The following is a 13449-nucleotide window of genomic DNA, read 5'->3' as shown; positions in this document are numbered from 1 at the left end:
TTTGGATTGTAAAATTCAGCACGTTTTTTATACTATTTACTAGGGCTGGGCGATATGAACCAAATCTTATATCTCGATATTTTTTACCTGAGTCACGATATACGATATATAAATCGATATATATATATGTATAAGTAACCAGAGAGACAGCTCTAATTTACAGCCTTCAGTGCTAAATATACTTTTATTAAGGATCAGCAGCACATGTGCATTAAAACAGTTGAATGAAATTAAAGTACCTTTATATTAAATTAAATACTCCTAAAACAAAATAAATTAAAAATACTTTTCAATGACCATAATAAAAATACAGCTGTGCAAAATGCAAAAGAAAAGATGCTTTTAACTTAAAACACGCTATCTTGATACAAACCATATTCCCTCCTTCTATATTGCGTCTGATAAAGTCTCGATATATTTGAAAATCTCGATATATTGCTCAACCCTGCTATTTACCGACATCCGATTGAATTAGTCAAGTTAGGACGAGATCGCATCGTTCAGGACAGACGGAGGCTTCAAAGGCCCATTTCTGCCTCACGTATGTAAACGGCGCCGTCCGTTTCAAACGTTGTCATGTGCCGCCGTCCTCATACTTCCATGGGTCTTTTACGTTGTCATTGTTAAGTCAGTTCCTCCACCAGGGGGCAGTGCTGAGTTCCGATGTCACTCCCACGAGCGGACATCAGTTTCAGACACCGTTCAGCAGTGGTGATGCATCGCTATCAAGTTGTTTCCAAACACTCACGTCGTCCTTCTTCAGAAGCTCGCACAGTTTCTACAGTTGTGCTCGTCTTCATTTTTCTTCTGCTTTTTTTTAACCCTTCCTGATCCCCTTCTTCTTCTCTGGTTTGCTTCTTTCGCTGGTCACATGTCAGCTATTCTGCTCAGTGCTGCCCCCATGATGGTGGTATTGCGCCGTCCTCTGCATCAAGCAACGAATAGCTAAGCTCCCTGAAAAGCGCTTGTAGCTGATGCAGGAGACGGATGAAAACTGTCCGTCTCCTGCGTATCCGTCTCCTGCGTATCCGTCTCCTGCGTATCCGTCTCCTGCGTATCCGTCTCCTGCGTCGAGCAGAAATGGACCTTTAAACGTTACCAAACATGACTGGTGCAGACAACCACCATGGTGCTGCGCTGCGGGTAAAAAAGCTAATTTAAGTTGAACTTTACAGAGTTTTGGGTGCACATGCTTTCATATCATGAGGTAAACACTTAACGTATATTTTTTTAATATTTTTTTTTCCACTAGTCTGAAAGACGACATGTTGAGGAAGAAAAAAAACATTTATAAGACTAAACTAAATCCATAACCTCCCTTTCTGCTTATAGTGTGAATGACCAACAGCAGGTACTGAATGTTAAATGTGAGGTCACATTTAATACCTGCTGGTGATACCTGCAGCACTCACGCTCACGTAGCAGGTGTCACCAAATCTGCAGGCAGCGAATCGGACAGCTGCTAGCCGTCCTCGGCTGTAACTGTAGACTGTTGTCCTCAGACAGGACACACTCTTACCCCACTTGGCTGGTAAAGTGAACCCTGATGCTCAAACACACTTCATTGTCACACTTCCACCTGCCGATTCATAAACAGTGTAAGGAGCAAAAGACGGTTTATAATAATTATTGATCCCAACATCAGGAAATAATCACTTTTCTTTCTTTATTCACAGATGACCAACCAGTGGCAGCCGGTCGGCGGCCGTCCAACGAGTTCCTTATGTGTGGAGGGTAAATACGACTTCTTTTATCTGATGGTCAAAATATAGAAAAGAAAGAAAAATGAACTATAATTCTGTGATAATGCAGTCAGAAATCCTCCTCCAGTTTATTCTAAAGATGGCTAATCTATAACACGGAAATATCACATCATTTTTCACATTACAGCCACTTTTAAAAAGGTGATTAAGTAAGTTTAGAGATTCAGGGGCTCTTTAAAATGCTCAGTATCTATAGTTTTGCTTCTAAATCAGTCAAAAATACCAGCAAGGCAGAGGTCATGTATTTATCTGTCGGTCTGTTAGCATGAACTCAAAAAGTTAAAGGATTCTTTACTCTGGGGAGATAGGGCTCATTTTTACATTAGCTCTTCTAACTCAGATATAAGGGCCACAATCACTGGCAAAATCTAAAGACGGTGGCTTGGCGGAGGTCTGCGCTCTGACTGCTTCCAGTTTTGTCATCTTAATGATTAATGATGTTTTATGATGTTTTTTTTCTAGCAATGAAAAATAAACAAACACTAAGAGTTTAAATTTAAGTTTAAAACAGAATGTAATAATTTCCAAATCCTATCGAGTCATATTTTAATCCCGGTAGCAGATAAACATGTCAGATGAAACGGAGACGTTTCACCATGAGATGAAAATATGAGCTGATAGTGAATCTGATGCAGCAACACGTCTGTAAAAAGTTGGAACAGGAGCAACAAAAGGCTGGAAAAGTACCTGGTACAAACCAGAAACACCTGGAGGAGCATTTGACAACTAACCAGGTTACCTGGCAACAGGTCAGTAACATGACTGGCTATAAAAGGAGCATTTCAGAGAGGCAGAGTCTCTCAGATGGAAAGATGGACAGAGCTTCACCAATCTGAGACAAACTGGATCTAAAACTGTGGAACAGTTTCAGAAAAATGTTCCTCAAACTTTGAAGATCCTCCATCTACAGTGTAGAATATCAAAAATTCATAGAATCAGGAGGAATCTCTGTGTGCATGGGACAAAGCTGGATGCTGGTGATCTTCTGCATGAAGTGTATTGGTTTTGATAAAGCTCAGCGTTACTGTCTGATAGGCGGTTCATGACGTGTCATCAGTGTAAAGGCTCAGATTTCATCTCACATTCTGCCTGAAGGTCACATTTATGGAAGATCATGTTCTATTCTCAGTGTGTGTTCATGTCAGCATCAGGCTTCCTTTGTTTCTTTGTGTGGCTATTTCTGTCTCCCAGACCTCCAGGAAAAGATCCTCCTCCCTGGATTGGGTCACATATCACATATGTGCTGTTCATTTGTCATGAGTGAGCGCCGCTGTCCACCTCCAGATCTGATGAGAGAGTTGTGAATCAGACGGGCTGAACAGCAAGGTGGTGCTGCTATAAACAGCATCTGAACCGCAGAGCGGTGTGGATAAGAATAGCTTCACACACTCGCCACAAACTGGCCTGTATTAGCAAACAGTCTCTGTTATTACTCCGCTTCAGCTGTGTGTTAATTATAGTCGACCAGGGATGCTTTAAGTCTTCATTCTGGATGTTTGTGTGCTTTGTAATTTCAGTTTTCTGGTTTTGTTTAAATGTTAATGATTTTAGTCTTTGTCATGCCTCCCCTCCCCCTCTTAATAACCTGCAGCTAGACATTGTTTTCCGTGTCCTCCACCTCCCACCTTTCCTGTTTGCATGTGTAAGTACCCTGAAACAAACCTGTCTCACCTCTATTTCTGTTTTATTTTACACTTCCTTTCTCTGTGAAGTTATTCTGTCTCTGTTTTCCAGGTTTATTCCCAGAGGTGGGAAGTAATGAATTACATTTACTTGAGTAGCTTTTTAGAAACAAAAACTAAACCTTTTTACACTACTTTTAACCATCTAGTTGATTATGTTTGCTTCATTTTTGCCAAAGAGATGCTGCCAGTCCCACCAATCAGACATGGCCATGCAGTCACATGACCACACCAGGGTTGTGCTATGTATCAGAATTTATTCCCAAACAATCTCAAAAACAGTGACATCAACAAAAACAAGATAATTTTGTCATATTACGTTCTGCTTTTTTGTAACATGTGTAGAATGACACATGAACCTGCTGCTTTTAAAGGTGAATCTGGCAAATACCAGAAGTAAGTTCTCTGCCGCTGCTGCAGTCATCGTTTCCATCATAGTGACTTTATCATTATATCTATCCAGTATTCAGACCCCTCTAACAGCTCTTTTTTTAAAGAGTAACAAACAACAGATTTAAAGACTTTTTTGGTTTATATTGGGGGCTAATGGAGACTGACGTGAAAGCTCGTATTGTGCTTACTCAATGATCAGCAGTGCTGCTGCAGGCTCCTCCCTCCTCCCAAAGTGCTGCTAAAAGCCTGGTGTAGTGTTGAAATAAGTACCCCTGACAGAATATTCACCTTCCTGTCCCTGCTGGGCCCAGCATTATTTACACACTCACAGTTAGGGTTGGGCGATATGCCCTAAAAATAAAATCTCAGATTTTTTAAAACCAAATCCAATTTCTGGTTTTAATAGATTTTTTTTTTCTTTTACAAAACATAAATAAACTTATTAAAAACATTTGTTTATATAGATGAATGCCAGCAAAAATAAAGCATATAATGTCATAACTTTTCCACCATATAAACGACTTCATATCTTACATAGAAATATGCGACACAATGCATCTGTAATCTCTTTCCATCTGGATCCTCATCATACAGGATCCACTGCAGAAATAATTCCCCTGATGAAGGTTGTCTCTTAACGAGGGTTTGTGGGTTAAATTGATTTCTGCATCTCATAGAGAGATCCTAACAGCATTTCTCATTGCAGTTATACGTTCAGATAAATCCCAGGCGTGAGTGAAGGACCACTTCACTGAAAATCAGACAAACACCGTTCTGGTGTGGAGGGGAGGGATCAGTCTGCTGCTAACTAACTATGGAAAAAAATCCTGATTTTCGTAAAATAATTCACCAGAAATGGAAAATTCGATTTATCGATTTTATTGATTAATCGGCCAGCCCTACTCACAGTGAGTTTGTTGGTTGTAGCTCATTTCCAGTCAGAAATTGTAAACCATAATGCTCACCCTGGATTCTATTATCTACATACAATCTAAACTCTGAGGCAGTTTTGTTCATTCATTTTCTGTATCGCTTAATCTAGTTCGGGGTCGCGGGTAGGCCTGCTCATTTTGTTTAATGAGGCATAAGCTAATCAGACCACTATACATTTTCTATGAAGGAACGAATTAGCATTAGCTCCCATAAGCTAATCAGACCACTATACATTTTCTATGAAGGAACGAATTGGCGTTAGAACCCAACCATTAGAAATAGTCAGGAGATAAATAGTCATAGAGATAGTCAGGATGGTTTTGTCTGTTTTACATAATTTATTAAACATAAATCAAATGCTACATTCAACAGTTACTTGAGTAGTTATTTCTCACAAACTGTTTTACTTATTCTTGCGTATTGTTATTTTAAATTAATGCTACTCTTAAGTACAACTTTAAGCTGCTATATCCACCTCTGGTTTTTCCCTCCCTCAGATCAACTTGTTTTTTTCTCCATCGCAGTAACTTCCATAAATGAGTTAATCATTGCCGCTGGAAGAAACAGTTTCTTCATTTACAGGAGCTGTTTCTTGTAGTTTATTGTTGTTTAAGGGACCACCTCCTCACATTTATCTCCTGGGTTTATCTTCTTTGTACAGCTTGTCTTACATTGATTGAGGGGAGGGAGTGTAGACTTCGGGGCTTGGAGAGGGATTATCTTGGTAAAGAGGACCAGACACAAAGCCAGTAAATTGGTTGGATGAGTTTTTGAGGCTGTAATAGTTATAATTGCCAGATCCCATCCTCCTTTACTGGTTAAAACCAGGTCAGCAGAAAGGCATATCAGGTCCCTTTTCTTTCCTCTTTTGCTCCCTTTAAAAACAAAAACTCTTGTCAGATTGACAGATTTTCATTTTCTCTCTGTTTAACAAGGCATCAGCAGCACATCTATCTCCACTTTGAGCCTTGGCTGGATCAATAAAAGCTTTTAGCAGCCTGGAGGAGAATAAAGCCTCTGCATGGGTTACTTTATCATCCGTGTTCTGATCGGTGTTAAACGTGTGAAGAACACGGCATGAGTTCACGTTTATGTCCCAAAGCTGCAGACATCTGCGGTTCTATGTCTGGACTAGACTTTCAGTCACATGTTTTCCTCTTCCTCCCTTTCCAACTGTTACAAACTAGCATACCTCTCCTCCTCCTCCTCCTCCTCCTCCTCCTCGCTTTTTTGTTTCTATGCGTTCACCGACGCCCTGTGTGACAGCCTCGGTCATGGCTTCGGGTTTAGAACATTTTGTCTCTTTGGGAAAAGCAAAACAATGTAAATGAGTCGTGTCTCTTTGCACTTCCCCTCCTGTGTCTGATGAACACAGGGACCCTTTCTAACACGTGCCGATGGCAGCCCCTCCCTCCGGTCCCGCCCCCAGCAGGACCAGCTGGAAGCTGATTGGTCCTGTCTTAGTGTTTACATGGAAGCCCAGCCCCCTTAAATTCCACCTTCTTGTTTTTTCAAGCAGGCCAACTAAAGACAACCTGCCTCCTCACCGAGTAAACAAAGAACACGAGGCTGTGGAAACAGATCCCAGATTTTTTAGATGTTCTGCTTCTCGGAGGTTTAGGTTATTATGGGTGTTGACGCCCCTGAGGAGCTCCTGAATGTCTGGAGGCAGCAGCCTAAAGCAGAATGGCTAACTGGACTCCTCTCCCCGTTCTTCTCCTCCAGGCAGCCTCAGCCTACGCAGGGACAGACTCTGATGGTGTCGCCTAGGGCTGAGACCACCCCCATCCCTGTTCCCACCCAGGTTCGCAACTACCAGCGCATCAAGCAGAACCTCTCCAGCAGCCCGACCACCACGCTCTGCAGCTCCCCCAGGTAAGCACCCCTCCGTCAGCTCTGGATAGTTTGTGCCTCTTAAACAGGTTTCTGTTAGTTGGTACCAGCTGGTTACTGTTTATCTCTGTGTGATGAAACCCAGGTTTACAGCTCACGTTATTACATCAGCCCTAAACTTTCACTCAGGTTACATCAGCGAAGTTTGTGCTTGAGTTTTGATGGCAGTTTTATTAGAAAACACTCCCTCCAGGATTTCACGCTGTGTTTTTGTTCATGTACAGAGTTAAAAATGATCAATTATCAAACAGAATCCACAAGTTTATTCAGTTAAGGGAGAGTAAATTCAGTCTTAGAGGAACATCCACTAAACTTCACTGTATCACTGCAAGAGCTGCAGTGAAGACGTGAAAACATGTTAAACAATCGGTAGATTTAAACTAATCATAACAATGATAAATATCTGGATCTATGAGGTTCATTAAAAACAATGCATCTGGTGTTGTTTATAATTCTGGATTATTATTTTATAAATGATTAAGGTTGGTTTTATTTTTGTGATGAACTAAATTTCCTGACAAAAGGGTTGAACTAGATGAGTCTTTCAGTTCATCTAACACCTTTTCTAACTTTGAAAGCTTTGACTCTGTGTGTTAAATGTTTGATATTTTTGTTTTAAATTTTAGTTTGAAATCAAATATTTTAGTAATTATGAGTAACAATTCAATGCAGATTAATTTCCAGCTGGTCTGGATGTTATAGACTGATCATGGTGACTTTCCTCATCTGTTCTCTTATTTCTTCTCTTCATTTTTTTCTTTAATTTAGCACGCCATAAAAAACAGCTTACGATCACTTTCGTGTAGGGACGGTAGTTTCAGGTTCTTATCATGGCAGGAAAATGGGTCAGGAAGAGAGCGATGGTACCGGTTCAGGACTCGAGCCAGGTCTGGCTGCTTTGAGGGGCGCTTTTCAGCGTTTACACGGCAGATGCTGCATATTCCTCCTGCACACGCCTGCACGTAAAAATCTGAAACACGGAAGTAAAACGGATGTTGTGTGTATATCAGGTAACGTGGCTGAGATCAGCCACAGGTGCTTAAAACTGGACAGAATTGCAAGGATGTGCCGAATTTGCCAGGGTTGGCTGAATTTGTGTTAATAGTTGTGGTCGCAGCTATTAGCTGACGGGAGGCCAGAGGAAGAGAGAAGGGTGGTACCCTCTGTCACAGGAAGTTTAACCACATCTTGTCTTAGAAGAACTGAAGCTTGTTAGAAGATATTTAACCTAAATAAAGTCCCTTTTACCTTAGGTTGTTTAATCAATGAGCGTCTGACAGTTTCTTTCATTTCTCACTTTTAATTTAATGTCAACATACAACATCAGGGTCTGAATTTTGCTCCACCACATTATATGTTTTTATATTTAATGAAGCCATTTAGTATTCACCTAGAAGATGAAATCTGGATCCTCCACAGCTGCATCCAGGTGTTTTTGTTTGATATTTCTCAAATGCAAATCAGACGTTAGATGGCGTATTATATTTTAATAGTTTTGTCACATGTTAACTTTATTGCATGGTGTCCAGGTCTGGAACAGTAAGGCGTTCCAACACCAGTCCCATGGGGTTTCCAAAGGTGGGCTCAGGATCTCCAAGCTCCGCGGACACCCCCCAAACGGTGAGCCGGCGCCTCTCTACGGGGAGCTCTCGACCCTACTCGCCCTCACCTCTCGGTAAGGATGCATCCAGGCATGTCTCGTGGCTTTTCATGGACAGTGCTGCTGTGGGTGAAGATAACTGGGTTGTCGTGTTTGCAGTGGGCACCATCCCTGAGCAGCTGGGTCACTGCTGCTGTCACATGCAGAACCAGGAGTCTCGCAGCCGAAGCGCCTCAGGAGGTCAGTTCACAGGTTCACCGGCTCTCTGACTCTCCAGCACCGGAGATATTTACACATCCGAGTCAGCGTCTTCCCTAAAATACAATTTCATTTCAGTTGTTCTGTCTGGAATTAAATGATAAAGATATGGAGCAGAAAATCCTGCAGAATTTAATGTGACGTAGCAGTTTAAAAAAGGTAGAATTGGCTGTAATTCCAGTCACTTGTCATTTTAATAAAGTCTGCGAGTCCCAGTAAATCAAGATGTTTTCAAATTTCTTACCATGAAGATGTCTGTTTCCTCTCTAGGTCGTAGTTTTCATGATGACTTCAACCTGAAATCCCCCTACAACAGAAAGCTTATTTAGTCATTTCTCAAACGATGCCTCAGCCAGACTAACGCAGGACTTTGTCCCACAACCAAGCAGATTTTATGATGGAAGGTTTCAGGGTTAGTTTTCCGTTGCTGTTTTGTAGAAACAGGATGACTAAGCTAGTAAAAGCATCATTTAGAGGATCACTTCCTGCTAGTTTCTGCTCCAGCGTGGAGGAAAACTCTGAGCTAAAGACCATTTACAGCTGGAATCAATCAGAATCAGACATGTTTTTCTGACTGAAAACGGCTCAGTCAGGCCGTTCTCTACAAATCACAGATTATATTCTGTTAAAGGTGAAGTTATTCTAATCCACTCGCTCCCCTCCTTCAGGTTCCCCCGTGCCATCCTCCCAGCTCCTGGGGGCTCGGCTCCAGAGCGCTCCCACCCTGACCGAGTTCTATCAGACGAGGCAGAAGCTCCACAAGCAGCTGTCAGACCCTGTCCAGCCTTCCTCCTCTTCTTCCGCTTGCAGTCACTCCCCTCAGCTCGGCCGTCCAGCCAATCTTGGCTCCTCCCCCACCAAGCTGCTGGGCTCCTCCCCCCGGACTTCCGACTGGTTGCAGAAGTCGCCGCTGCCCACCATCATCGGTTCCCCCACAAAGGTGAGAGCAGCTTGCTGATGGTTGACGTCAAATCAGTGAAATTATCATTTATCTAAATTTTCTGATTATTTTTATTTATTTATTTATTTTTTATTCAGCCGATTTCGGCTCCATTCAAGATCCCCAAAACACAGGCGTCCTGTAATTTGATGGCACTGGCTGACAGTCCCCTTCCTACGAAGACACTGGCGGACACCAGAGATGTCTGCAGCCACCACAGCAACCTGTACCTCGCTGGACGTGCCGCCGCCCCGGAGGGCAGCAGAACCTTTGGCAGGTGGGATTCCAAGTTTCAGAAGTCTTGTTTTCTTCCTCTGACCAGAACGTCACTTTTAACGGCCCTCACCTGTCAGTTAGTGCTAAACCGAGCACTGAATACACTTATAAAGAGTTCGCTTGGATCAGTTCTGGAAATCTGATTTCTTTACTTTCCTTTTGCTCTGCGCAAACTCTGCATTCCACCTGTGGAAATGGAAACACTGTCAGAATGGCGTCGCCCTGATGGACAATGATGAGAACCTTTGTTTGAACAGTGCTGACGTTATTGTTGGTTTCCCTGCAGGTCTGTCAGCACAGGTCGTCTGTCTGAACAACCAATCAGAATCACTCTGGGAGGACAAGCCTACCAGGGCAGCACTGACAGCCTGAACGCTGAGCGACCCATGGACACAGGTGGACATTTATCACAGTGTAGTTTACTTTAGATCCCTGAGCCTGTTTACATGCACAACAAAAATCTGATCATTATCTGGTTTTATCATATTATGATCATGTAAACGCCACGATTTATCTGATTATGAGAAATCAGATTAATGCAACTAGATTTCTCCCCCTATACTTTGATGTCTTCATGCATGTAGACCTGCATGTCTGACGTATTTAGTTTATTTTACATCTGTGCATGTGCAAAGTGTTGCGAGCGCAACACAAAAGCAGAACAAGATGGTGTGCAGCAGCAGGAAGTCAGAGTATAAACTAAGTAAAACATTCAAATATTTTGCAGCTTACTAGCTTCCACATTAGCAGCTAGCACTAAGACCATGTTCAACACAGACTGGATGTTATAACAATAACAGGAAGTTACGTCGTGACGTACAAATACACCCCGATGCTTTTGAATATCGCATTTCAGAAGCGGATGTAGACTCATCAGGTCAGATTATTGCAGTTAACTGATTTTTCCTGGTTTATTAGACGTTTATGTTACTGTCAGGGTGTGAAGGGAACTGATCACTGAACCTGCCTCTTTCTCTGTTGCAGCCCCCAGCATGCTGACTCAGGGTGGGTCTGCCAGTCCCCGTGCTGTCCTGTTCACCGTGGGCTCACCACCCAGCAGCAGCACTCCGCCTACCTGCAGCCACCTGGGCACCAGACCACGCACCACCTCAGGTCAGGAACCTCCCACCATGCCAGTATATGGTCTGGGTGAAGGCACTGACACTCTTAGTAATGAGTTTCTCTCCTTCCTCTGCTCTCTTAGTGGGCTCCAACAGCTCAGCCGGCTCTTTGTGCTCCACCAGTGGTCAGGTTTATGTTGGATCTCCCCCTGGCATGGCCATCGGCTCCTCTCCTCCTGGAAGTTTTGGTGCCGGGCAGGTTGTTGCTGGGGCAGAGGGGGGACCCTGCAGCCTGCGTTACGTCCCCTATGGGACCTCTCCTCCCAGCCTGGAAGGATTCATCACCTTTGAAGCACCAGAGTTGCCTGAGGAGACCCTGATGGAGGTGAGATGGGATCAGTTTGGTCATCCATGGCACCACGTTGTCCTCTGCCTTTTAATCATCTAAATATAATCTTTATGCAGCGTGAGCACACAGACACCCTGATGCATCTCAGAATGATGCTTTCATTCACTGACTGCGTCCTGGAGATGGCGGCCGTCCGAGCCGGGGGTGCAGAGCTCGGCGTGTCGGCGGCCTCTCTCTACCCTCCCCAGGACAGCGTGGTTGTAGATCAGATCAGCCAGCTCAGCAAAGAGTGGGGGTAAGGATACATTTCCAGTCTGACTCTATGATTAAATTCACCTCACATGGTCAGAAAACATCTTTGTTGTGGCGTTGCTGCCCCCTGCAGGCAGGTGGAACAGTTGGTGCTCTACATGAAGGCTGCTCAACTCCTCGCCTCCTCCCTTCATCTCGCCAAGGCTCAGATTAAATCTGCCAAGCTCAACCCCTCCACTGCTGTCAAACAGGGTAAATACATTTACCATGCTCCCATTTATTACCTCTGAAATGATGAAGCTCCATTTCATTAGTAGAAGAAACAAGCCTGTGTTTTCTTAAATACTTATTTATGTACTTATGAATCCTTAAAACTCCACCAGATCTCCGACCCCCCGAGCGCCATCACCTATATCATCACCAGCGTCTCAGCAGCGGTGGTGTGTATCTCTGTGGGGTAAATGTGATGGATAGCTGCCCTTTAGCTGATCTACGGAGGTTTTCCAGGCATTTCTATCCCGTCCAGGATTTTTACAATCCAGCCACTAAATGTAGTTTTATTCAGACTCTATCTGGTAAATCCACAATGATCCATGATTACAGCATTATTTATCACATTTCACCATAAAAACATCACCATCACTACTATGTTGCTAAGAGACCTCTATTTAGACCTGGACATGATGATGAAGCTACTTCCTGTCAGACTTTCCACCAATCAGAGAGCTTAGATTGACGGTAACGTCCAATCAGGAGCAGCCAAAGATCAACCAGTGAGCAGAAAGTTCTATGTGTGTGTGAAAAGAAGAAAAATAATGCTCCTCTATGGCTGGAATAAAGCCAAGAAGACGTTTCTGATGCACGGTGGCGCCACAAAGCAGCTGAGCTGGAGTTGGTTTAGTGAGGATAGCAGGTAAATAGTAGCAGGAATAACTGGAAATGAGGAAAAAGTGGAAACATGGAAATAGTTTCTGTTGTGTGTTTGTTTCAATAACAACATTTTTTCTCCTGAAAGCCAAGATTTGAGAGAACGATGAGATGAGAAAAGGCTTGGTCACTAGGAAAAAAGGAAAAATGTGTTTCTCTCTTCCTCCTGTTAGTGGTGAAGAACCTGAATGAGCGCTACAAGAACTGCATCTCCCTCTGCCGGCGGCTGACTGACAAACTCAACCACTTCTTCTCTGACAAGCAGCGCTTCGTGGATGAGATTAACAGCGTCACAGCAGAGAAGCTCATCTACAATCACGCAGTGGAGATGGTGAGTCACACAGGATGCTGAGCCCATGATCCAGATCATCAAAATAAACTGGAACATGTGACCGATGAGTGTTTGTGTTTTGCAGGTTCAGTCAGCAGCTCTGGATGAGATGTTCAAACAAACAGAGGACATAGCCTACCGCTACAGTAAGGCCTCCATGCTGCTGGACGGCCTGTCCAAGATCCTACAGGACCCCACCGACGTCGAGAACGTGGTTAAATGTAAGAAAACACTGACACGTGTACTGGTGCTACAAAATATGTGACAGAACGTCAAAATCTGCATCATCTTTGACATACAACCTCAGTTTCCAAAAAGTTGGGTCTCTGTGTAAAATGTAAATAAAAATAGAATGACAGGATTTATAAATCTAATCGAGCCATATTTTATTCCCAGTAGCATAAAAACAACATGTAACATGATGAAAATTAGATATTTTAGCACAGTTCCAGGGTGATGTTCAGCACGGTGTAAAAAGTAGTTCCAGGGTGATGTTCAGCACGGTGTAAAAAGTAGTTCCAGGGTGATGTTCGGCACGGTGTAAAAAGTAGTTCCGGGGTGATGTTCGGCACGGTGTAAAAAGTAGTTCCGGGGTGATGTTTCGGCACGGTGTAAACAGTAGTTCCAGGGTGATGTTGAGCACGGAGTAAAAAGTAGTTCCAGGGTGATGTTCAGCACGGTGTAAACAGTAGTTCCAGGGTGATGTTCGGCACGGTGTAAAAAGTAGTTCCAGGGTGATGTTCGGCACGGTGTAAAAAGTAGTTCCAGGGTGATGTTGAGCACGGTGTAAA

At 43.3% G+C, this 13449-nt stretch overlaps 1 protein-coding gene across 1 annotated transcript in view; it reads left to right on the top strand.

Moving 5' to 3' along the window:
- The window catches only part of ulk2 (unc-51 like autophagy activating kinase 2), a 48219-nt gene that overhangs the window by 30917 nt on the left and 3853 nt on the right, over nucleotides 1-13449 (top strand). Inside the window, exons 14-26 of the mRNA XM_041994248.1 lie at nucleotides 1677-1734; nucleotides 6497-6646; nucleotides 8194-8339; nucleotides 8424-8504; nucleotides 9191-9462; nucleotides 9561-9739; nucleotides 10025-10134; nucleotides 10723-10851; nucleotides 10943-11184; nucleotides 11265-11443; nucleotides 11534-11652; nucleotides 12501-12658; nucleotides 12744-12879. Of these exons, the coding sequence (XP_041850182.1) occupies nucleotides 1677-1734; nucleotides 6497-6646; nucleotides 8194-8339; nucleotides 8424-8504; nucleotides 9191-9462; nucleotides 9561-9739; nucleotides 10025-10134; nucleotides 10723-10851; nucleotides 10943-11184; nucleotides 11265-11443; nucleotides 11534-11652; nucleotides 12501-12658; nucleotides 12744-12879 (1959 nt within the window). The remainder of the gene's footprint in view (nucleotides 1-1676; nucleotides 1735-6496; nucleotides 6647-8193; nucleotides 8340-8423; nucleotides 8505-9190; nucleotides 9463-9560; nucleotides 9740-10024; nucleotides 10135-10722; nucleotides 10852-10942; nucleotides 11185-11264; nucleotides 11444-11533; nucleotides 11653-12500; nucleotides 12659-12743; nucleotides 12880-13449) is intronic.

This window comes from Melanotaenia boesemani, chromosome 9 (genome assembly GCF_017639745.1).
Source record: "Melanotaenia boesemani isolate fMelBoe1 chromosome 9, fMelBoe1.pri, whole genome shotgun sequence".
Lineage (NCBI taxonomy): Eukaryota > Metazoa > Chordata > Actinopteri > Atheriniformes > Melanotaeniidae > Melanotaenia > Melanotaenia boesemani.
The sequence above is the reverse complement of the archived record's forward strand: the minus strand, read 5'-3'. Positions and strand labels throughout refer to the sequence as shown.